The sequence below is a fragment of the Microtus pennsylvanicus genome, chromosome 12 (genome assembly GCF_037038515.1).
Source record: "Microtus pennsylvanicus isolate mMicPen1 chromosome 12, mMicPen1.hap1, whole genome shotgun sequence".
Lineage (NCBI taxonomy): Eukaryota > Metazoa > Chordata > Mammalia > Rodentia > Cricetidae > Microtus > Microtus pennsylvanicus.
Genome location: NC_134590.1, coordinates 81,905,520 through 81,930,482, shown reverse-complemented (window position 1 = coordinate 81,930,482; position 24,963 = coordinate 81,905,520). Strand labels below are relative to the sequence as shown.

The window sequence follows — 24,963 nt, the reverse complement described above, 5'->3', positions numbered from 1 at the left end:
GCGCATCTTTGGAGGTCGCGTTTCCCGGTGAAGCAGAGGGCTTTCGGCGCGTCACGAAGGGCGGAGAGCCCGGCGGGCCCGGGTGCCGAGCGGCGGGAGGGTGGGAGGTCCGCCTTCCCCAAACTTGGGCTACGGGGTGGGGCCCGGCGGTCCAGGCGGTGACGCGCGCGGGTGGCGCTGCGTCTGATTGGCGCGGCGGGCGGAGGCGGGGCCGGGGGGTGGGGGGAAGCCGTAGGCGGCGGCGGTGCCAGGAGCGGCGGCGGGGAGTGAGGTGCCTCGGCAGCCGCGGCAACAAGTGCTGGAGCCGAGGCGAGCCGGAGCCGCCCAGACCCCGCCGGGCTGCCCGTCCGCGCGCGGCGCATGGAGCAAGAGCGGCGGCGGTCGCGGGGCTGAGCCGCAGGCGCGGCTGGGACGTGGATGCGGCCGCGGTCTCCCGCTCCGCCCCGCAGAGCTGGAGCTGCCCCCGGACAAGGTAGGGCCGGGTGGGTGGGCACGGGCCCGGCGTCCCCGCCCCGCCGCCAGTTCCTGCCGGTGCGGGCGCCCTGCACTCCCGCCGCTCCTCCGTGCGGCGCCTGCGGTGTCTGCTCCTTCGGGCCCTCCTCTCCTCCGCCCGGCTCCTTACTTCCCTGGCCTCCGCACAATCGTTTCCCCCGGCTTCCTCACCTACCGCTCCTTCTCCCCTCCTCCCCGACCTTCTCACCTGCTCGGCCTCCGCTGTTCCTGCTGTCACAGGGAGAGGGCAGTGACACCCTGGGGCCGCGCTGCACCCCGCGCGGGAGGTGCGGGCCCGGGCGGTGGGGGAGCGGCGCGTGCGGTGTGCTGCCCCGCCCGCGCACTGCGCCGGGCTCGGGTGCCGCAGGGGCAGATCAGGTGTTTGTGAGCTACTGGCGGCCGCTTTCCACCCGCGCCCTCCCCCAAACTGCAGGCACTGTTACCTCCGAGTCCCCAAAGACTGGTTTCTGTGAAACTTCGGGAGAACCATTCGCTTTGACCTCTAAAATAAAATATTCCACGCCGCCCGCGTTGAATGATTAACCAGACTCAGGACAGAGCCTGGGGAGCGGACCCTGCGAGTGGCGGGTGGGCGCTCCTGCGGAGCGGGGACCCTTTTGGGGACCTGATACCCAGCGTCTGGTTAATTGCACTCGCTTGGGGTCCCCTGAGCTGTGGGGTCTTAGGTGGAAGGGAAGTTCAGTGAAGACGGCTACTTTTTAGTGTCACGGCGTGCGAGGTCATCTTGAAAAGTATTGTACACATTTTGTAACCTGGGTTGGCTGCAGGGTGGCTGGTCTTTGCTCCCTTGCCTGCGGTGTTCGCGTCAGCACCCCCAACTTGATAGACTGATGGGAATTATAAAACCTGTTCTTCTGCCCCTGTACCCCCCCCCCCCCCCCCGTAAGCCGTGCTTTTCAGGTTTCAAAGCCAGTGGGTGAAAATAGGCTTCCTGTTATAACAGATTCTTTCAGGTTTTGTGGGGGGAGGCAACGGGACTGAGCTAGGAGGGTGGGACCAGGGCCCAGCCCAGAGTGCGCTCCAGTGGGGTTCAAACCTCTCACCGCGAGGGACCCGCCCGAGGCCGGCTGGTCACTTCCACCTGTCCTAGTCCGACTTGTGTTTCTTTTTAATAGAGATTATGAAACCTAGTCGAGCCGGGGAGTTTTTACGCACAGTCCGAGAGCTCTTTATATTTGGTTAGGTTTTAAGACCAAAGAAGTGTGCCGGAGCCCCGTAGAACTTGGCCTGAGTAATTTCTGCGCTTTCCAGCGCGGTGGTCTTTTTTTAATCAGCCGATCGCTTGAAACTTCTTTTCCAGCGTGAATACTGCTTTCCCCCTCGGGACGCTGTCTGCTGCTCTTAATTTAGTGTTTTTGTGCAGATGGCAAATATAATTGAATGCCGAATTCTCCGTTAAACTTAAGTCCCTTCACTGGGCTTGTTTCTGCCACGTGCTGTTAAGTGACAAGTTAGCGTGAGCCTTGTTTCCCCTACTTAGTTTCAGAAACGGGATACTTGCTTTGTATGGTGTTTTTGAAGACGAATAGGATGCTTAAGTGCTTAAAGAGATCACAGCGAAGTTCCCGCTGGTTCAGCTTCCGCTTGCCAAAAACAGTGATCTGTTGTTGGAACCGTTCAGATTTGTCTAGCTGAAATCGCCCAAGCTTGACAGATGGAGGTAGCAGGTTTTTAAGACCTAAGGAATGAGGTAGTCTTAGAGAAAAACAAACATAATTTGCTTATGAATTGCTTTTGCCTAGTCCCTGTGCTTTTGTAAGGCCTGGGCGTAGAGATGGCTTATGGTTTCGAAGATATACTTAAAAAAAAAAAAATTCAAAGCAGTGCATGGTGGTCCATATCTTTGATCCCAGTACTCAGGAAGCAGAGGCTAGCTAATCACCACCTTCTAGGCCAGCCTGGGCTACACAGAGAAACCTTGTCTCGAAAAACCAAAAAGATTAAAAAAAATAGATTCCCTAATTTTAACATATTACAGTTACGCTAAAAGTGGGGGATGGATAATTTACTGTTGAATTTCCACTACACTGTTTGTTCAAATGTGTGTGTATGTTTAAGGGTTATATTAGGAGACAAGACCAAATACTGCTCATCTTAAAATGATGCTGGTTGGTTTTAAAGTTGGGATATTCTATATTAGAAATTTGGGGGGCTTTCTCAAATGAAGGAGAGAAAGGATAAGTCTTTGTTTCTCAAGTAAACTTCGAAATGGCTACTGTTTTGTTTTTAGCCATAATTTAGGGCCAGGTGTGGGGCCTATACCTTTAATACCAGGACAGGGAAGGCAGAGGCAAGCAGATCTTTTAAGTTCTAGGAGAGCCAGGGCTACATAGACTCTATCTCAACAACAAACAAAATAATCCATAGTTTCGGGTCTCTATCAGACCTGTCTTGACACATTGGGTGGGTGCTATTAATTTTTCCTAACTCGTTTAATGGACATGTTATTTGACTCTTCGGGCATTTTAAAACAGCTTTATTAGACAGTCTGTTCATACTTAAAAAATTACTAAGTAGAGTTTTGAGATTTTGCAACCAGGCTAGTATTTGGTAATACAACCCATTAAAACACCCAAATAGCGGTATATAAATTACCAAAACTCTCAGAACTTAACCATAGCAGTCTTTCGTCATCTCTAGTTGCTTTGGGGTCACAATTGTCTGGCATTCTATGGTGTGTACAGATTAAAGCATGAATTGAATGAGGCTCAACTATTTCCAAAGCAGTAAATATTTCCTAATTACTTAACAGAAATTACTCAGGTAAGGAGACAGCACTTAACCCTAGGCCCAGCTCACCCTGTCCTACCCCAGATGTAGTTCCAGCTGCTTTTTCTCCCTTTCTGGAGTGGGTACTTGATGAATATATTAAAATGGTAGGATGAATTTCTGCCTCTCTAGAGAGGCAATTACTGTTTGGATAAGGGGTGTGTGCGTGTGTGGGGTGAGGCTTTTTGAGAATTGATGTAATCATTTCATCATCACCTACTGGTAGAGAGGCTTTGCCAGTCGGAACAGAGCCTGAGAAGCAGTTACAGTTTGATGGACTGGTTCCTGAGTATCCGGGTGCAGTTACTCCTGGAAAAAGTTAGCCCTGCTGAGTTTCCTATTAATCTCAACTGTATGTTGCCAGTATTGTAAAGTTGTTACTTTTGCTACCAGCTTTGTTTGTTTGGCTTGGCTTCATTATTGTAACAAAATTCCAATTTTTTGAGAGCCAGCATTGTTTCTGATTAAATATAATGTGTATTTTTAACATTTATGGTACTTTTAGGTGTCCATATTTTATGTAAATGTAATAAATTATCACAAATTATTTTCTGTGTCTCTATAGACATTCCCTTCAGCAGGGTGTTTTCTTTTGGTTTTGTTTTGCTTTTTCTCCTTGAGGGGAAATTCCCAGTAGTCAGGAAATCGATACTTTCCACTTTTCATTCTGTGACATTTTAATCTAGGTTTGTTTAGGTTCTTCAAACCAAAAAAAAAAAAAAAAAAAAAATAAAGAACCAACAAAAACCCAAAAACCTTACTAACCAAGGTAATCAGTTCTAAGAATGTAGCAAGGCCCTGTGAACTGTGAAAAGATGGTTTGGTAGTTAGGACCATGAACTTGGAGTCAGTCAAGGGTTTCCTTTTTGTTAATGACATAATATAGCCTGTGCTGAACGCGTGAGTGTGAGCTCCTGTTTATGTTAAGAAGTAGGAACTTCCGCTCTCTAAAGGCTCCTGTGCTCGCCCTTGAGAGTGACATCACTGCAAATGTCATTTACAGCGCTGTAGGTTGGTTTTACCTGACCTCTAGTTAATTAGAATCAGTCATAGCACACGCAGTGTTTTATAAACAGTGGAGTTTGAACCTGGTTTTACCACACTAGCTCTGTGATGATGTGTGTGTTGCTTGGCCTCCCTGAACCATGAGATGGCTAGGAAAATTAAAGCAAATGATACAGCTAAGATACCTGGGTGGGTGAGATACCTCGGTGAGTATGGGGGTGCCTGCCATCAAACCTGACTGTGAGTTCAACCCCTAGATCTCAGAGAGAAGCAACTCCCCCCACCCCCGCAAGTTGTCTTCTGACCTCTACTGTGTGTCGTGACTGATGGAGCACATGCAAGTACTCATACATGCAAATTTAATAAAACACGAACACCACACCTGAGATGCTGATAACTAAAGGAATTAGATCGTTTCTGTTTAAATAAGCTATGTCATTATAAAAGCTACTTCAGTCTTGTTTTGAGTCCTGGAACTCAATAGGACGGTCAGGCAGGCCTTCAAACTCCCATCCCCCTGCCTCTGCCTCCCCAGTGCTGGCATTAAAAGTGTGCACCTCCACACCTGGCTAATGGGAGGGCTTTTGTTGAAAGTTAGAAATAAAATCTGTTGATTGAATACCTTGTTTGGCATTTAGTTTAAGATGTGTTCTTAAAGGTGATGACCTCCTGTTTACCTCTGCTGATCCACGTTGAGATGCCCCACCCAGAGCTGTTTGGGCACCTGCATGGTATGAGCTAGCTTGTAAAAGGTGAGGTGATGGGGGCCCCTGAAGTGCCCTGACGAAGCACCCTGAGTGCTCAGACAGCATTTACCACTTCATGTTTTGCAAGTAGATCATTTGAAAAGCGAGAGCCCGTTGCCAGCTGTGTTAATTGTATGCTTCCTTCTGGCCATTTAAACCCTTTCAGTGTGTCGGTGCCCTCGGGTCCCTTGCCTGTTAATGGGCACTTCTCGTTCTGTAATTGCAACTTGGATGATACTTTGGTGTTTTTCTAAAAGGACCTTTTTATATTTATTTATAAGCAATATTCAAGAGTACCTTAAAGGAGAGGCCTTCGGTTGCCCTGCACGTTAAGGATAACTTCCGTCACCAGTTTCTTTCGTACCCTTCTAGGAGCTCATCTCTGCATTTCGGCAGTTTTGAAATGACCAGGAGCTGGGCGGTGGTGGCGCACGCCTTTAATCCCAGTACTCGGGAGGCAGAGGCAGGCGGATCTCTGTGAGTTCGAGACCAGCCTGGTCTACAAGAGCTAGTTCCAGGACAGGCTCCAAAGCCACGAGAAACCCTGTCTCGAAAAACCAAAAAAAAAATAAAAAATAAAAAATACCAGGAAATCCAGTAGTGCTGGATTCGATGACATTTGATGTCTGTTGGTCTGCCTTAGAGGGTGCCCGGCAGACATAGCAGAGCTTTGAAAACCTAGGCTGGAGACCCTGCACGCCATGGCCTCTCCTTGGGACAGACTTTTTTGCCCACAAAAAGTGGCACACTGTTTTTGGCAGAGTTTGAGAGGGAACGGCTGTTCATGGTCGTTATGTTTGCATAACCGCAAAGGTTCCAGGTCCTGTCTGTGCCTTTGAGTCTGCAGAGTGCTTGGCCAATAGTGTGTGCTTCCAAACGGTGTTACAAGATACCGTGGGAGCAGCCAAGAAAGGCTTCCTGAGGAAGTGGTATTGAGACTGCACTACACTGGATGAACAAAAAACACTTCAAGAGCAGAGAAAGCATCCAGAGGGCTGAGCGATGCAGGCTAAGAGAGAGGACCCAGCAAGAGGCTCAAGTGGGCAAGGTGAAGGAACACCCTCTCTTACAGCTCCGCTTGAAGAACAGGGAAGATGAGGAAGGTCTTGACACAGCCTTAGTGACCATGCAGAGACAGGAGTTAGAGAGAGTTGGGGGGTAGTGGAGAGCCGCTGAATGCTCTTGCAGTTGTTGAGGAAGATGAACTTGAGGTGGCTCAGAGGCCTGGTGTAGTATGTGTCCCTGCAGGACTGTCTTGATTGTTCCCTGCTGGTGTGTTCTCACAGCTGAGGAGCCTTTAAAGATAGCAATGTCTGGAGGTCACTTCTCGGGCTGACTCCTCTGGTCTCTGTGGGAATGTTGGAAGTTCTGGTGTCCCCTACTGGACTGCTCCACCTTTGTTTCCCTTTTCCTCCCATTCCCATCCCGGCCTTTGGCTCTTGTGCCCACCACTTCCGTTAGCAGTGTCATTCCAGCACTCTCTGTTCAGCATGTTCACTAGCCTCTTCAGTGAGCTGCAGCTTTATTGTGGTTGTCTATTTTAGCCACTGCCTGTTGGTATGTGTTCGCTTATCTCATTGGTCCTGGGTGGGAAAAACTGGGGGCCCCAGGAGCGGTTCATGGTTAAAGTGTATATTGCATTTGATATTTGAGAGGTGTAAAAACCAACTCATGGGTGGTGGGATGGAATTTGGAAACATTAAGGAAGATGTGGAAGAGGGTGAACCTCCAGGCACGTCGGATTGGATGGAGTCTGGAGTAGTGTCTATTGAGGGTCCCAGCCTAGCAACAGACTTGGTCCAACCCTACTGAGTGGCCCATTTTGAGGACTCTGACCAGTTTCCAAAGATGCCAAGAGTCAGGAGAAAGAGAAGGTGTTTAGGGGAAGGGAAGGCTGAGGTCATGGCCTGCAGTGTTGGGCCTGGAAGTCAGCAGGATTCAAGAATTATGACAATCTAGAAAGGAAAGGGGATTGGGAAAGGTCCAAGGAAGGCTAGGAGCCTGATTAGGACAGGGTGCTTGTGACCACCAGAGAGTGCAGTTTTACCCTAGGGGAGCAGTGTCTGATGGGCCGCTAGAACAGTGGCCTTGGGGCAGACAGCATGACAGCCCACTGGAGGTTTTGCTCCAGTTGTTTTGACTTTGTGACCGACAACAAGCATCCTGGCAACCATGGCAAAAGTTAAGGGTGTTTGTTACCCCTTTGTAAAAGCATGATAAACCTGAAGATTGGCTGGTGAACAGCTTTAATCCCAGCTCTGGGTAGCAGAGGCAGGCTCCATGCCAGTTAAGGTTACACAGTGAGGCCCTGTCTTCAGATGCTTCGGGGCACATTCACACACAGGTGGGTGGAATGAATGCTCCAAGTCTTGACTGTGAAGGCGCTAACATTCAAGCAAGATTCTGTGGCCCATGAACTCCACACTTAAAATTCATCTTCAGGGTTTTAAGAGAGTGTTTATGTTCTTTGAAATGCTCTACCAACTGTGTGTATGTGTGTGTGCGTGCACTTGCCTGTGTGCTGAAAAGGACCCTTTAGCTCTGACCTTAGATTGTCAGTGACATTTAAAAATCAAATTATTTGAATTATTTGTCTAACATCAAAAAGGGATGAGGTGGGTTTATTAACAGATGGCACCCTCTGAATCTTTGAGCTTGGCAGTGGAAAATTCAACCAAAGATGGAAAATATTTAGGGGGGAAAGATAGAAAATGATACAATAGAAAATAATGTTGCAACAATAAAAGTAATACAAGTTAAAGGTAAAGCTAACAGCTTCTCCTGTAGCTCTTACATTGTATTAGTCTACTAGGCTCTGTAGGGCATGCTGGGTGCTGAGCCATCTTTTGGGAGGGCTTTTGGGGGATCCTTTGAGAGCCTTGAGGTCCTGGGGCTGCTCCCTAATGGGCACCAGATGTACCTTGGTTGCTTTGATTCTTTAAATGAGAGGCAACCATCTTACTTTTTCTTGCCACATAAGGAATTATTCCCTTCAAAGGAATTTAAAATATCTCCCACGAATACTCCTATTTTTAACTGAATGTTTTCTTTTGAGTTTTTGTTCTCAGGGTTCTGGTGGGTTGTCTTTTTTTAAAAAAAACAAAACAACAAACTCTCTTTATAATGGAAACTTTGAAATGTGGTGAAGCCTCTGGGGCAATCCTACTGTTCTTGCCCCACCCTGCCCATATCCTGTCTGCCTTGGGCACCGAGCAGGAGGGAGAGGGAAGTGCCCCTGAGTAGGGTGGGGCAGGCAAGCCTGCTGGCCCTGGAAATGGCTGCACGTGCTGGCTGGGGTGTAACACTGAGATGATGAGCCTGTAAAGAGGCGGGGGCTGGATTTCCCGACTGTTCTGCCTTGTGCCCGTATACAGAATGAACACTAATTTTTCTTGGCAAGTGGCCAGAGAAAGACAGATTACTGCTTCACCTCTTGAAATATGTAGCCATTAGTCTTGGTTGGATTACTGAACGATTTCTTCAACCACCATTAACAGGACTTTTGGATTGAAAGGCCAAAATGTCACTACTTCAAGGATATGTATTTTAAATATGCTCTATTTTTATTCTTAAAAAACTTAGCTGAAACAGTCCACGGATACCGCTCAGTAAGTAGTTGAAATTTAAGCAGCCTCCAAGAGGCTGGAGGAACAGGGATGGGAGCGGAGGGGAAGGATGGCTTGCTCCAGGGTCACATGTCACTAGGAACACAGTCTTCCCGGAGGAGGAGAGGTGACATTGCAGAGGCTGCTCATGCAGAGAGCAATGAGTGTCGCCTGGCTTTTACTGATGGGGTGCTAGCACTAGTGGGGTGCTCGGGGAGCATCCATCTTTTGTGCTCTTGAGGGCAACTGCACAGTACAGCCTCTCTCTGGGCTTGGAGCCATTCTGTTTGGGAAGCAGGCTTGGCAGGTAATATACATCCAAGGGCTGGATCTTTTCCTCCTCAGTGGTATGGACTCCTCTGTGGCGTGCTGGCCACCAGGAAGAGGTGATTACAGTTAGGGATGGAGCCTGGCTCTTCAGGGATGGTGTCCAACTGAGAAGCCAGAGACCTGTCGGGGCTTTGAGAGTAGCATTCCTGGATGGACAGGGCCGGTCCTTGGCAGAGTGCTGAATGAGGGTGGGGTGGCCGTCCCTCTGTGTGCTGCTGCTCCTGGGGGCAGAGGGCAGAGAGCGTTTGGGCTTCTAGTTCTTGACTCCTGCTTCTTTCAAGGAACCCCAGGCAGGTTTCTGATCCTAGGGGCCAGATTCTCCCTCAAGTGAGGAGACTTGGTGTCTGCTTTCCTGGCTTTATGTATTCTTTGGGCCCTTGGTATACTTATGGCTAGGAGGAATGCTCACTTAGTCAGTGCCTGAGGACTTAAGTGTACAGTTTGTTATTTAAAATGTTCTATTTAAAGTAAGCCTAGACTAAAGTTGTAAACGAAGTAATGAGTGACATCATTCTCTTATTTTATTATTTTATTTTGCCTTGCTCAGAATGGAGCCCCAGGTCTGGGGCAATGCTAGCCGAGCGCTCTGCTGCTGTGCTGGATCACCAGGCTTCTATTATGGTTTTCATGCCTAGGATTTTGTTTGTGTTGTTTGAGCCAAGACTTAGGTATTCCAGGCTGACCTTGGATTGGCTGTGTAGTGGCGACTTCTGCTCTTCCAGTGTCCGTTCCTACTGGGGTTATAGGCAAACCCCCAACCCGAGTTTGTGTGGTGCCGAGGAGCCAATCCAGGGCTGCAAGCAGTCTAGGCTCATCCCACCCACTCATCCTTAGTTCTCACGCCTCTTTCCAGAGGAGTCAGATTGCTGTAAACCAGGAGCTCCGGCTGTCTTCACAGTGACCAAGGACATGGTCTCTCTAGGGGAAATGTGTCACCAGAAGGCTTCATCTTAACAGCCACGAAGTTGAGACTTCCCGCAGCAATTTATTAGGTTACTTAAAATAAGCACCATGAATGTCGTCGGTTTAAGTTTAAATATTTATTGAAGTTACAGAGAAGATAATTATTAATGTGCTCTGTGCAGTCCCATCTTGCAGCTTGTTTACACAGTGCTTTCCTGAGTTTTAGAGGTTGTATCTTTTATTTTGATAATGGGGATGCCTTCAAACTATTTTACAGGGCATAGGAATTACCAAATATAATTTGTCAGAATTGAGAAAGACAGAGTTTGCCCATAGAGTATCTGTTGGGAATAACAGGTTTGTGGTGGTGTTGTTTTTTTTTTTGTTGTTGTTGCTGTTTTGTTTTTTTGAGACAGGGTTTCGCTGTACTTTTAGAGCCTGGCCTGGAACTAGTTCTTGTAGATCAGGCTGACCTCGAACTCACAGAGATCGGCCTGCCTCTGCCTCCCGAGTGCTGGGATTAAAGGCATGAGCCTCCACCGGCCCGGCTTGTTTGTTTGTTTTAAGGCAGAGTCTCTGCAGGGTAACCTGGGCTGTCTTTACACACACTTGTGATCCTCCTGACTTCCTAGGTGTTGGAATTACAGGTGTGTGACACCATGCCTAGCCTTACATAGGTGATTTAAGAATAAAAATTTTAAAGTTTTTACTTAATATGTGTATGTTTGCATGCCACATATGTGGATGCCCATGGAGGCCCCAAAAGGCTTTGGCTCCCCTGGAGGAGTGGTTGTGAGCCACCCCATGTAGATGCCTGGGTTCTTTGGAAGAACAGCCAGTGTTCTTAAACCTTTTTAGAAGATTTACTTTTATTTAAATGTATGTGTGTGTGTGTGTGTGTGTGTGTGTGTGAGAGAGAGAGAGAGAGAGAGAGAGAGAGAGAGAGAGAGAGAGAGAGAGAGAGAGAGAGAGAGAGAATGAGAATACATTTGCCCTTGGGTGCCTGGAAGAGGATGTCAGAGCCGCTGGAGCACAAGGTGATTGTGGCCATTCTAATAGTTAAGTTTTGTTTCCTAATTGCTTTTACTGAGTTGAGTGTATGAGTCTGTAGAAATGGGGAGCCAACTCCCAGCCCATCTCTACACCAAAACAACCAAGTCAAGGCCAGTGGCCTGCTTATTTCCAGAAGAACTGCCCAGTTTATAATGGGGTTCTGTTTCTAGTCCAGTGCTATAATCTATGCTTGTGCGTTTTTATTAATTTTTAATCGCCTCCTCCTCCCTTTCCCTATCCCTTGGGCCTGTGTTTGTTTATAGAACTATTTCCGCTGTGACTGTTTCCTGAGTGCTGCTTTCAGGTGTCTGTTTTGAGGATGGTACTGGGTAATGTCCTAGTTAGTAGTGGTAAGGGAGGCCTTAAAGCCAAGAGGCTTTTGACCTTACGGAGAGGAATAAGGGTTGGCAAGTAGCCAGCCGAGGACTAGAGAGGGAAACTCGTGGCCCATGTATGAACTTAACCAAGAATAACTGTGTTGAGCGGCGTTAGAAACTTGGTCGGAAAGAGTGAGCTTCCCTTTAAGCTGTGATGGCTGTGTATACTTTTAGCTCTGCAGACCTGGGGGGTGAAGTCCTGGGGAGCAGGAGCTCTCAAGGTCATTCCTGTGTGGGGAACTCAAGGCCAGCCTAGAGGTCCCGTCTGAAAACAGCAGCAGAGGCCTGCTGTCCCTTCCTGTCCCTGAGCCCCTGGGTTTCTCCTCTACAGGCTGGCCTGGCCGGCTGTGGTGTGGCAGACTGACTAGAGACAAGAGTCCTGCTGTCTGTCAGACCTTTATCACAGAGCCCGAAGTCAGATGAATGTGGAGGAGATGTCAGAGGTAGAAGCCACAGAAGCCATCCCAGAGGGGGGTTGGGGGGTGAGAGACTTAAGACAATGGAGGGTTTTGTTGTTTTAATGAACCAGAATTTGTAGACGGTGGAGAAAGTCTTTGTCACCAGTAATTCTCACTGCCCACTGACAGTGACTTGTTGGTTCTCCCTGTGGGTGACAAGGCTCTTGTCCCTGGAGCCTTTGGGTCTGTTCTGTAAATGAGGTGAATGATCTCTATGGCCCTGGTCTAGAAATTTGTTTTCTCTGCAGTTGGGCTGGGCTCCTGTGGGAAATGCATGTGTGTTGTGGGGAGACGTATGTGTGCAGCTGTAGCCAGGACGGCTTCTAGTTACCTTCTGTTGCGGACTGGGTTATTCTTGGCCAGGCAAGACTCGGTTGTGGCCTTGCTGGTTCCTCCTGTTAGGCTTTGCTGCTGGAGGGGAGCTGAAGGCTAAAAATTCTAATAGAAGGTTTGCACGAACATGTTTGCGGCTGGGCTAGTTTAAGCCTTTGCCAGTCTCTCATTCTTTCGTGTGAATGAGTAACTAAACAAGAGTAGCTCATGAGTCATAAAACCCATGGCATAAATGATGCCTCTTACCAGACCAGCGTGCCTCAGTCCAGAGGCCTCAGTTGGACATTTGCTATGTTATTTTTCTCAATTTGAGTTTTGTTGTTTTGTTTTGTGTTTTTTTTTTTCTAGTCTCAGTCCTTGGTTTTTCTTAGAATTGTGTACGCCCCTTCAGGTGCCAACACATGCTGTGATTTCATTTCAGCTCCGTCATGTAGGCGCTGTCTTCCTGGAGAATCCTGTCCTCTGTGATGCTCTTGATGGTAGTAGGGAGTGCAGGAGCCTCTGGGTTGGGTTCAAAGGCCAAAGCTCACCTCCACTGGGATTAGCTCTCTGTCTCAACCTAACCGCTTCACCTTTGGGAGCTGGTTGTGAAGATGAAAGGGTGTGAGGACATCCTGACGGACTACTGGGCAGAGGACAGAGTAGGGAACTCGGGAAGAGGGTAGATGGAACAGAGGGACGTGTTCTTTTCCAGTGAGGTTAAGGACAATGTGTGACCTCGTGTGTGTGTGTGTGTGTGTGTGTGTGTGTGTGTGTGTGTGTGTGTGTGTGTGTGTGTGAGAGAGAGAGAGAGAGAGAGAGAGAGAGAGAGAGAGAGAGAGACAGCAGACAGTCTGGCTTCTCCCTCTGCTGGGTGTGGCCACAGTACAAGCATTAGCTGCTAAATGACTTCAGAATTTTGTGTTCTCTTCTCCGTTTTTCTGAAATACTCAGAGGATGGGAAGAGTTGGTGGCACGTTATCCCTTTTCCCATGGTTAGCAGTTGGTGAAGCAGTGGACTGACTGGTCCTGCGGTCAGGGGTGTTCAGAGCTGTGAGGAGACAGGCTGCCCCAGTGAACCCAAAGCCAACTGCGTTTGTATACGCACACCGTGGACATTCAGTGTCTGTGTACGATACAACTGATCAGTTTTCACGTTTAAGCCGGGGTGTGAAAGAAAACACAGTGTTGTAAGCTGTCTGGCAGCCTGGTCGCAGCTTCTCTATGTAGCCATTAGCAGCAGGTTTCTCGAAGTAGGAGAACCCCTGGGCCCACCAGCTCCTACCCACACTGTCTTAGAGGCTCCAGAGCTCATCTGCCTACGGTTGCTTTGTGTTTCCACCCCAACTCTCTTGCACCCTGCTGCTCCCTGTGCTTCTGAAATTAGCCCTGCCACAGGATACCTCAAGGCCTGTCTTACCCCCTGCTGTCAGTTAAAGCTGTGCCTTTGACTGCCTCTGCTAACTCACTGAGCAGGACTCTGGTGGCCTCTTAAAGAGCAACAGTGTTATGGTTAGAGATGACTCTGGGCTGATGGTGTAGAGACTTGCACTGGTTCACTGGTCACCTACCGCCTGTGCTGCTGACACACTGGCTGTTGGCTGACCTCTGAAAAGGGATCTGGGCCCTTTAGCTGATTTTCCTTACTCTCTTTGTAAGTTGGTGGTTCTTGCTCTGCTGGTAGGATGAAGAGATTTTCTTTCCTGAATTCCTATCTATAAGTGGCTACTATGCGGTTATATTTCTAGAATGTTGGTTGCTTTTTCTCGCCCTCCCTGGTGCCAGGGCACAGCTTTCCCCAGTGTCTGGCAGGGCTGTGTCTCACTCTGGAGCACAGTGGATCTGTGAGGGAGAGACAGTGGTCTGTACCCAGCCCTCAGCCCTCAAACGTGCACTTTCGTGGGCCCCATGGGCTGGCTGTGTAGTGGCCTAGCCTCCTGCACTGTCCTGAGCTGCACTGAGCCTCTCTGGTCAGCTGTGGTGACTTAGAATTCTCCTGAAGAGGGAAGACCCCTTCGGCTCCTGGCTGCAGGAACACTGTGAGGTTTCCTGAGATTTCCTTCTGACACTGCTTCTGAAGCTCAGGTCCCCTAACTCCAGAAAGTCTTAGCTTCGTGTTGCTCTTCAGTACTTGATAGAATGCAGCAGATTCCTGTAATTTAAATATTTCATGTAATTCGCTAGTCCACATGTAAGGGGCTTTTCTAATACCCTTTTGGGAAAAGGTTGTATGTATTTAATAGTCCAGTTTCTACTTTATATTCACTGTTTTCAGTGACCTTGCAGATGCCTCTGTATGGGCTGCCCTGACCAGGTGAGGAAAGTGAGCTGGTGTCACCGTGTGTCGGTGTGTCCGTCTGTGTGTGTGTGTGTGCGCGCGCGCGGGTATGTGCCCGCATGTGCGCACATGCTGCAGATGTAAAGTGAGGCTGCATTTAGTAGTGCCTTCACTGCACTGTGGAGCTGCACAAGCAGGAAGGTCACGTGCAGACAGATCAGCTTGGGAGTTGGTCATTGTCGTGAGCGGTGAACTTTAGGTTCTCTGGGTGGGTATGGGCGCAAGGCTCAATGAATGGAGAAGAGACCAGAAGGAGTCATGAATGACAAGATGGAGGTAGGAGCCCAGGCTGCGACTCCTGGTTGAATGTAGAGAGCAGGGAGGTGCAGAAAAGGAAATTCAGGGGTTTCCCCCTTGCCCAGAACCCAACATTCTGCAAATGTAAAATGCAGAGAAACTTAGAGCTGAAACATTCTGAAACTAGTTTCAGGAGTTATGTGTTAAACCGTGGGCCCTTCTTTTGGAGGTTCAGTGGGTTGATGAGAACGTCTTAGTCACTGAGGGACAAAACTGGAGAAGTGTACTGTGTCAGAAGCAGGAGCCCCGGCAGAGAGCTGCTGAGTGACAGGGCATGTAGACCGCAAGCTGTATGTAGAATAAGGAAGCAGGCACCGAGAGGTCAAGGAAATAGTTCGGCTCTGCTAAGTCTGACGGAAGGGGTCAGACTGGATTTTAGCCTGAATACGAGTCTAGGCTATCTCTATCTCCTAGCCAGAACTGTTTTTAAATTCCACAATCTTTCCACCGAGGACTATACAATTCTTTTCAGCTTTATTAAAGACAGGGAAGGGTGACCGGTTTATTTTTCTTCTCCTTTTCTAAATGTTCTGCATGTATTTATTTAAAGGGTAAATACAGAGGTAGATTTGGTTTTTGTTTTGTTGTGGTGCTTAAGAATTTGGGGCCTCTTGCTTGCTGGGCAGGTGCTCCGCCACGAGATAAACCTGAGTCCTGTGACTAATTTTATTTTAAATGGTAAATTCCACTTGAGCAGATTAGCCATAATGGGTTGTGGAGGAGACACTGATCTGTGTTTCTACCCGTGAGGACATGTGACTGAACAGACTCATTGGAAGTACCTTTTCCTTTTAATTTTGAACTTGGAGGGGAAACCTCCTAACTAAGAACCAATTCCTGAGACTCAGCCTGTTCCGTGGCTCACAGACAGAAAGCACTGGCAGGCACGCTTTTCTATCCTGGTGTCGTGGGGAACTCCTGGGGTTCCCCTGCCCAGCCCTGGCAAGAGCCTGGGCCAGGCCTCTAGTACCGATTAGGACGGAACTCTAGGAATGGCCCAGGCCTTCTGGCCCTGCTGATCGCCCTCCCTGGTAACCTGCCATCTGCCATTTTGCTGGAAGCTGTTCTCCCCACAGAACCTCTTAGCGGCAAACTGTGTCCTCCTCTGTTTGTTTGAACAGGGCCCAGGAATGGCTGGCAGGGAGCAGCTACAGATGGGAGGTAAAGGTGTTGGAGAAGCAGCTTGCCCCAGGCTCCCCGAGCAGCAGCAGGGCTCCTCTCTGTTCTCTCTGGTCGGATTTGAACAGCAGTGAGCAAGGCTCCCTTCAGAGGCCTCTGACTCCTTCCCCTGTGTACACTCATAAGTTGGGTTTCTAGCCGTGTCTTAGCCCGATTGGGTTGGGGGGACTGACTGCTTCTATTTCACGAGAAAGGTCCTGCCTTCCTTTTACTCTTAGCATTGTGTGTTGGCAAGGTTTCTGTGCTGAATAAACTTGAAGGTGGGGAAGTTTATTTGGCCTATGCCAAAAAAAAAATTTTATTTGGTCCATGGTTACTTTGTCACTTTGCATTGGGGCCTGTGGTGGCCCTCATACATCATGGTGGGAGCATGTAGCTGAGGGAGCTGGTCACCTGATGACAATCAGGAAGTGAGTTCCTTCCACTAGAGCATACTCCCAAGGTCCCACCAGCACTCGGTAGTTGCAAGACTGGAGACCAGGCCTTCGCAGGACATTTAGGATCCAAGCCTCCGTAGCACCTTAGTGCTGAGGGCAGTTCAAGGCTGTAGTGACACTTCATTTGTATTTTAATAAATAAAGCTTTTTTCCTGACCATTACCAGTATTAACTTGTAACCATCCCCCTTAAATACCCCCAGAAATAGATTGCATAATGCCTTATTAACCTTGAATTTTCTTAATGCTAATGAGAAAGGAACAGCAGCTGCAGAGAGACATTGGACAAGGAAAAAAAAGCTTTATTTATTAAAATGCAAATGAAATATCACTCACTACACAAGGCGTCTTGATGCAGGCTTTAGGGTTGGCTTGATTGTGTTGCTGGTGCTGCCTCTGATTGACTGTTGTTCCTGAGACCCTTGAAAACAGGTTGTTATGACTACCCTGGTCACCAGCAAGTGTCTTTTGGCCAGCAGCTTGCTGAAGTGTTTACAGCTTTCAGAACTAGAAGGAACCGGTCAGCACCGCTGCCTTCAGTGCCTTCTAGTTGTCTAGTGTTTTGGAGCCTTTGGGGAGGTGCCTGGGTGGCTTGCACAGCTGCAATGCCTCTCTGCTCTTGGCTAGAGACAGTCCCCCCTTTTTTGTTAAATTTAATTATAGTGTTATAGAAGTAGTCTGTTCCTAGCCGGGAGTGGTGGCGCACACCTTTAATCCCAGTACTCTGGAGGGAGAGGCAGGCAGATCTCTGAGTTCGAGGCCAATGTGGTCTACAGATGGAGTTCCAGGATGGCTAGGGTTACACAGAGAAACTGGGAGGCGGGGGAGGGGAGGTATCTCTGAAAAGTGTCCATCTCTGTTCAAAGAAATGTAAAAGTCAAAATTTTGATGTTTGCATCTAGGATTTTTTTCCCTTGAAAATTCTGGGTCTCATAGTGGGGGAGGTATGCCATTTCTGCAACTTTGGTGTTTTTCTTAAATTCGTTTTAAGCAATGTAACTTCCTGGGGGGAAAACACCAGAAACCACAAAATGGGCTTTATATTCCTTAACTATTTAGATAGCTTTTCCCACAGTTTTTTTCTCTTTTTAATGGGATCTTTGCCTTATTATCTTCTGTGAACTTCACTTGCTTTCAGAGTGCAAAGTTCTCTTAAGAGTGTCTGAGCCACAAGTGACAGATAACATCTAGCCCTGGGGGAATATGCAGTTAGAATTGGGGTGCTCATCTCTCTCCTCAGGTAAGTCTGGAAGAATGCCTTTCTGAAATTAGTGGAAGAGGTTCCTCCAGCGGCTGGCATTTCCTGAAGGGCCCAGGAGCTTGTCTGCTGTCCTGGTTCCCTTTCTTTGAAGGCTCTAGGCCACAGATGGGTGTAATACTCGACTCCAGGCCTCCAGCTTTTTCATTCTTGTGCCAACCCCCAAGACTTCACCAATGAGAGCCCCACTCTGGGATCCAGCTCACCCTATTTTCAGCCCCATCCCTATTTTCTTTACTCATAGAGTGGCATCCTGTGAACTTGGCTGGGCGTGTGGTGGCAGTGGTACCAGCACACAGGGATAATAGGATGATGCTCTGTCTTGAGCAAGCACAGTTGAGAGCTTCAAATGTGTTCATCTGTTCTCAAGAAGGATTAGTGGACTGGAGCGACGGCTCAGTAGTCAAGTACACTGGCTGATCTTCCAAAGGACCTAGGATTTGTTCTGAGCACCCACATGGTGGCTAGCAGCGGTCTGTGATTCCTGTTCCAGAGGATCTCAGCCTCTTCTGACTTCCGCAGTGTGTGCACAGACATGCATGTAGATAAAACACTCATACATATATTTAATAAATTTCAATATTTTTTAAAAGAAAGATTGATGTACTTATGAGAAATGCCACGTGGTTCTGGCTGAGTTCCAGTATTCCTGGCCCTCACAGCCTAGACGTGGCTTGTTGATTTATCTGCAGTCATTTTTTTATACTGCATCTTAGGAAATTAGCTATAGAATTTCACAACCTGCTATGTTAAAGTAGTATGTGTACTTCTCTGTCTTCTTCTGTAATCTGGTGTCTTTTATTTATCGGTATTTCAATTTTTTAATATTTTAAAATTAGACATATTTCTAAATTGGAAATATGTCTAAGTGTTAAGCTTTTGCCTGTAATCACAGTGTGTACTGTTTGTTTTTATTTATTTATTTATTTTGATTTTTTGAGACATCCCTGACTGTCCTGGAACTCACTCTGTAGAATAGACTGGCCTCAAACTTGGGAGATCCACCTGCCTCTGCTTCCTGAGTGCTGGGATTAAAGGCGTGTGCGCAACCACTATGTGGCTTGTATGTATTATTTCTTTTCCCTGAGCACCTTTCCAAAGGTTGTCCTCATAGTTTTCTCTGTTCAAGCCCCTACTTTTCCTTATTGCCTCTTTCAGAGGAGAAAGGGCTCCACAGCCATGAGACTGGTAGTTCTGAGGGAAGTGGCCTCTTTGTGTGCACACGTGTTCGTATGGACACGCACCTGCCACGGCATAGGTGTGCAGGACGAGACCAAGTACTAGTGCTGGCCCTCGTCTCCTACCTTATTTGAAGTGGGGTCTCTTGTGCGTTGTTGAACCTGTCCTCCTATAGGAGCAGGGGGTTGAAGGCATGCTGCATGCGCTCAGCTTGATGTGGGTTTAGGTGTTCAAACCCAGGTCCTCTGCTTGCATAGCGAGTGCTCCACCCTCAGCCCCACAAAGGGCTTCCAATGTAAAGAAAACCATTTTGGAGGCCTGGAGAGATGACTCAGTGGTTAAGAGCACTCGCAGAGGACCAGGTTTGGTTCCCAGCACCCAAGTGGCAGCTCCTAGCATTCTGTAACTCTGGTTCCCATGGTGGGGGGATCTGATGCCATTCTCTGGCCTTGGGGCACCAGGCATGCATATGGCGCACATGAATGCATGCAGATAAACACTCAAAACATAAACATAAAAATAGGAGAATTTTTTAAAAAAAGAATGGGAACTTTTTATTTTTGAACGATGTCTTTTGAAAGGACGCAATTGGGTGTGGTGGCATTCCCCTGTAATGTCCTCGGGAGGTGGAGGCAGGGAGATCAGAAATGAAAAGTTGGTGTGCTTATATAGTAAGTTGGAAGTCAGCCTGAGTTATGTGTGACCCTGTTTCAAAAAGCAGTCAAACTTTAAGATGTCTGTGACTTTTCTAAATTAAACAATTGATTCTTTATTAGCATCTGATACTGGCAAGATTTTGTAAAATGTACTTACAAAAAGTTCATCTGGACAGAGTTGTCCTGAGAAGGATGTGGACAGTTAGATACTATTCAGGCCGTGTGGTCAGGGATGCTTTCCAACTATTATCAAAAAGTAAGACATGTTTTGTGGTTGTCTTCCTGTGGTATAAGGCAGCCTTCCTTTCTGCTGGCTCATAGGTGGGATCTGGAGAGCTGGGGTGGGGGCGTGGCCTGTTTGCCTGTCACCTGCTCTGCTGGGCTGGGGGCGTGGCCTGTTGGAGTGTCTCTTCTGTGCAGGGCTCTTGTGGATGTGCAGTGGTCTAGGGGAGTGGTGGTTTGTGGTGGGAGCTGTTTTAAAAGAAAATGAAAACAATGAAACTCAGGAGGGACCCCATGTGCTTGAGCTTTGGAATTTGGGCCCAAACAATGCAGCAAGACTCCTCCTCCCAAAACAAATTACCTAAGACAAACCCTTTAACTTACTGAGTTGCCCTTGGTATCTGTGAAGGTTTGGTTCCAGGATCCCCACAGATACCAGAATTCATAGATTCTCAAGTCTTAGATGAAAGGGTCCATCTGTTTATAACCTAGCACGGTCTTCTGGGGTATGCTTGGTCTGTTGTTGTTGTTTGAGAGGCGTGTGTAGCTCAGGCTGGCCGTGAGCTTACTAGGCAGCCAGTGTTGTAAGTACTGGGAATCAAGGTGCACACACTGCCACTCGAGGCTTCCTCCCAGGCCCTCTAATGATCTCTCCTTCCTTACAATGCTTGCTTACTGCAGCGTGGACACTGTGGAAATAGTAGTCCTATATTGCTTAAGAAAGAGTAGCAAAAGGAAGTCTGCAGTGTCTGTTAGCTTGGCACAGGCAAGCTTGTTTCCTTTCATATATTTATTTTTGTTTTTCATTATTTTGTATGTGTGTGTTTATCTGCATATATTCATAGCATATGTGTGCCTGGTACCTGAGAAGACGGGAAGAGGGCTTTAGATCCCCCAGAACTGGAATTACTTATGGTTGAAAGTTGACATATGGGGTGCTAAGAACTAAACCTGGGTCCCCTGCGAGGGCAGTAAGTGCTCTTAGCTGCTGAACTACCTCTCCAGCCACTTATGTGTGTTATGGAGGGCTTAACTGTAAGCTTTCTGTAGTAGAACTGCTGGACAGTCCTCAATACAAACCACTAGATAATATTACAAGAGGCACAAAGTAACCGTGAATTCCTATGGTGTGGGCTGTCCATGATGAAATAGTTTCTCAGCGTTCCCAGCACTCAAATCCTTTTTACCTTGGGACTCGCGATTAGGAGCCAGTGAACCTAAAGCAACCCACTAATTTGTATTTTATTTATAGTGGCAGGTTAGGAAATAATTCAGGGTTGGGTCTGCGTTTTTAAAGAAGTGACAAGATTCAGAGTAAGCGACATGATATTGTATGTGGTATAACATTGATACTGTGTGCACGTGTGCATACTGGTTCTCAGAATAAAAAGCTTATTATGAATTATGGGCAAGTTAGTTTGCAGTGCACCGATTTGTATTTATTAAGCAAAATAGTCGAACAACCGTGAAGTCATTTATTTAGTGATGTTTGCCTCTGCCCTATGAGCATCTAAAATAACATTGATGATAGCCATTCCTTACATGGTGGTTGCAGTGGGCCGGGCATGATTTCAGAAGCCTGGTATACAAACATCACATGTTTTCTACAGCCATCCCAACTTTATAGGTGGAGAAATTGTGATTTAATTTGATCCGGAACTAGTGAATTGGTGTCCTTATTCTAAAACATTCTTCATGGGGAGACTTTAAAAATAAGAAAGGAAGAAAGAGTGAGTCTCACTGTGTGGCCCTGGCTGGCCTGGGACTCAGTGACTCATTTGCCACTTGAGTTGCTGGAAATAAGGGCATATGTCACCACGTTAAGCTTTCATGGAAAGGTTGAAAAAACAACCTAAAGTGTACGTGATGGAACTCAAATTCAGAGTTAACTAATACGCTTCCCTTTTATTCCAGATATGAGAAATGAGTGTTGGCCGCCGAAGAATAAAGTTGTTGGGTATCCTGATGATGGCAAATGTCTTCATTTATCTGATTGTGGAAGTCTCCAAAAACAGTAGTCAAGAGAAAAATGGAAAGGGAGGAGTAATCATACCCAAAGAGAAGTTCTGGAAGCTGTCCAGCCCTCCCCGGGCATACTGGAACAGAGAGCAGGAGAAGCTGAACAAGTGGTACAACCCCATCCTCAACAGACTGGCCAACCAGACGGGGGACTGGTCCACGTCTCCAAACACGAGTCACCTGGGCTTCTGTGAGCCTGACCCAAGGGTCATGACAGCCGTGACAGATTTTAATAGTCTGCCGGACAGATTTAAAGACTTCCTCCTGTATCTGAGATGCCGGAATTACTCTCTGCTGATAGACCAACCTAAGAAGTGCGCCAAGAAACCCTTCCTGCTGCTGGCCATTAAATCCCTCATTCCGCATTTCGCCAGAAGACAAGCCATCCGGGAATCTTGGGGCAGAGAAACCAACGTGGGGAACCAGACGGTAGTGAGAGTCTTCTTGTTGGGCAAGACTCCCCCAGAGGACAACCACCCTGACCTCTCAGACATGCTGAAGTTTGAGAGTGAGAAGCACCAGGACATTCTCATGTGGAACTACAGAGACACGTTCTTCAACCTGTCTCTGAAGGAGGTGCTGTTTCTCAGGTGGGTGAGCACCTCTTGTCCAGACGTGGAGTTTGTTTTCAAGGGCGACGATGACGTGTTTGTCAACACTCATCACATCCTGAATTACTTGAATAGCTTATCCAAGAACAAAGCCAAAGATTTGTTTATAGGTGACGTGATCCACAATGCTGGGCCTCATCGGGATAAGAAACTGAAGTACTACATCCCAGAAGTCTTTTACACAGGGGTCTACCCACCGTATGCGGGGGGAGGTGGATTTCTGTACTCCGGCCCCCTGGCCCTGAGACTGTACAATATAACTGACCGGGTCCACCTCTACCCCATAGATGACGTTTATACTGGAATGTGCCTTCAGAAACTGGGCCTTGTTCCCGAGAAACACAAAGGCTTCAGGACATTTGATATCGAAGAGAAAAATAAAAAGAATATTTGTTCATATATAGATCTAATGTTAGTACATAGCAGAAAACCTCAAGAGATGATTGATATTTGGTCTCAGTTGCAAAGTCCTACTTTGAAATGCTAAAGTACAGCTGAGCTGCATTTCACAGGGAGGCCTCGCCTGACTGGTTCCCATGTTCACAGTAGGGTGACTTCTGTATGAAACCATCAGCCTTGGTGATGAGTAGCGTCCTGGCTTCCAGGCCCTTCAGTTCCACCCCTTTGTGGCCAGGGAAAAGCTGAAGATGATTGGGATTTGTCCTGACCCTTCCTCTGGCTGCCGGTCCTCGGTTTCTCATTTTTCCTTCTTCAAAATCATGTTTAGAATTTGGCCGCGATTTAGAATTTGGTCTCTTTTGATCCTTGTAATGGTCTGCTCCTGTTCCCATCGTAATGGTGACTTGACACCAAGGGTTTGTTTATAAGCTGATTGGCTAATTAAGATTGCACAGGGCATGATCAGTTTTTTTTTTTTGAAATGGAATTCTGTTTACTTTCATTAAGATTTTGGTGGACTTTTAAAATGGTCCAGGAAGTGGACTGATGTCAGAGTTCCCTGCCACCCCAGCAGTATTCTCGTTGTTACTAGAACCTGTCACTTTCTTTAAAGAGGAAAGCCACCGAGAAGCACGCACCGTTCATCTCGTCTGACTGTGGGCCGTGAGAAGGGCAGAGGGTTTTCTTTTACTTGTGTTCGGTTTGCTGGGTGGCATCCTGATAGTTCATCTAATTTTAGTGTTTTGAAGATCTTGAGGGTGGTTCCCTCATGGCCAGCTGAAGCCTGAGTAGCCCGACGGCCATATGGGTTTGCGAATGTTCAGTGTGCGCCAGGGAGGCGTTTATGACTTATGAACTTGAAATGGAAAGATAGAATTTGAAGGCATTTTCTTAAGTGGTTTGTCGGCTTAAGACTCCAGGACTCTCCCCTTGCCATATTACCACATATTGCTTAGATGGAGCTCTTTCGGGTAGTGCCGCTTCCCTGAGTGTAGAAGTGCCTGTGTCTTTATTTATTGTTCAGATCAAAGACCAAAACATTTTCCTAAAAATATTTTGTGTAATATTTTATTTGTATACAGTATTGTTTGTGAAATATTTAACTAGAGCATGATATTTTATTTTTTTTCTCATTTTTTAATTAGTTCTTTGAGAATTTCATACAATGTGTTTTGGTCATGTTCACCTCCCCCAACTCCTCCCAGATCCAGACCCTGGCATGATGTTTTTAATGTTAAGCTGTAACATACGTTGAATAAAGTTAACTCTTATTTTTGAATTTTAAAATTTGGATGGGGGGTTATGAACTGCTAGAGATGATAAAGTTCTGCCAAATTACTGCTTATACCTTGTACCTTGTAACATGCTTTCTTGAAATATTTTGTGTTTTAGAGGGTTCTCATCTGTGCTACTGGGGACTGGGGAAAAAGTGGAAATAAAGTGAGTGTATTTTTTAATAATCGTGTGTAATAACTACCTTTCTCTTCTTGGTTTCCTGTGTTTTATCACATCCTCCCCAAGCTCTCTTTCCCAGAAACCATTATATTAACTATCTGTCTATCTCTGTGGGTTAGCCATACTGCATCTCTGGTCTCACTCAATTGAGACTTGGGTGGGTACTATTTGTGGCTTCCTGGCAGCTGTCCATCCTGGCCAGTGCTCTCTCTCCCTCTTCACCTAGAACCTTGCAGCCTAAGTGTCTCTGAGAAGGACCACACTCTCGCATCTAGTGACTTGCACTGTCTTTTGCAGCCTGCCAACTACTGTGCACCCCATACCCTTCGGAGTCCTCCCTGATATTGTCTAGGCCATTCCACTGGCCTGAATAACTTATCTGGAGCTCCACCTCTGTCACCTCTTTCTTTAAAAACGGTTGAGAAGTATGCAGACTAGAAAACTCCTGTCTACCTATCCTCGACAGGAGCATGCTCTAAGGTGAGGCTCTAGTGTGTGAGGAGTTTTGGACCTGGGAAGGGAAGGCAACTGCCTTCTAGGACTGGAGATGTACTGAGAACCCTGGAGGGAGTGCAGAGATGCCCACAGTTAGCATCTGAAGCTAAGGAAGCTGGAGAACCCAGAAGAAGTGCAGAGATGCTCACAAGGAAGCTGGAGAACCCGGGGTGGGAGGGGGGCGCAGAGAGTGCAGAGATGCTTACAAGGAAGCTGGGGAACCCTGGAGGGAGTGCAGAGATGCTCACAGTTAGCATCTGAAGCTAAAGAAACTGGAGAACCCAGGAGAAGTGCAGAGACCTTATAAGGAAGCTGGAGAACCCTGGGGGGGGGGTGGAGAGTGCAGAG

The 24,963-nt window shown here is 47.4% G+C and overlaps 1 protein-coding gene across 1 annotated transcript; it reads left to right on the top strand.

The window, feature by feature from the left end:
* The first annotated feature begins 332 nt into the window (after positions 1-332).
* B3gnt2 (UDP-GlcNAc:betaGal beta-1,3-N-acetylglucosaminyltransferase 2) lies at positions 333-24,125 on the top strand. The gene is made up of 2 exons (XM_075944479.1): positions 333-472; positions 21,551-24,125. The coding sequence occupies exon 2, from the start codon at positions 21,560-21,562 to the stop codon at positions 22,751-22,753; it is 1,194 nt and encodes a 397-aa protein (XP_075800594.1). The 5' UTR covers positions 333-472; positions 21,551-21,559; the 3' UTR covers positions 22,754-24,125.
* Positions 24,126-24,963: the final 838 nt, after the last annotated feature.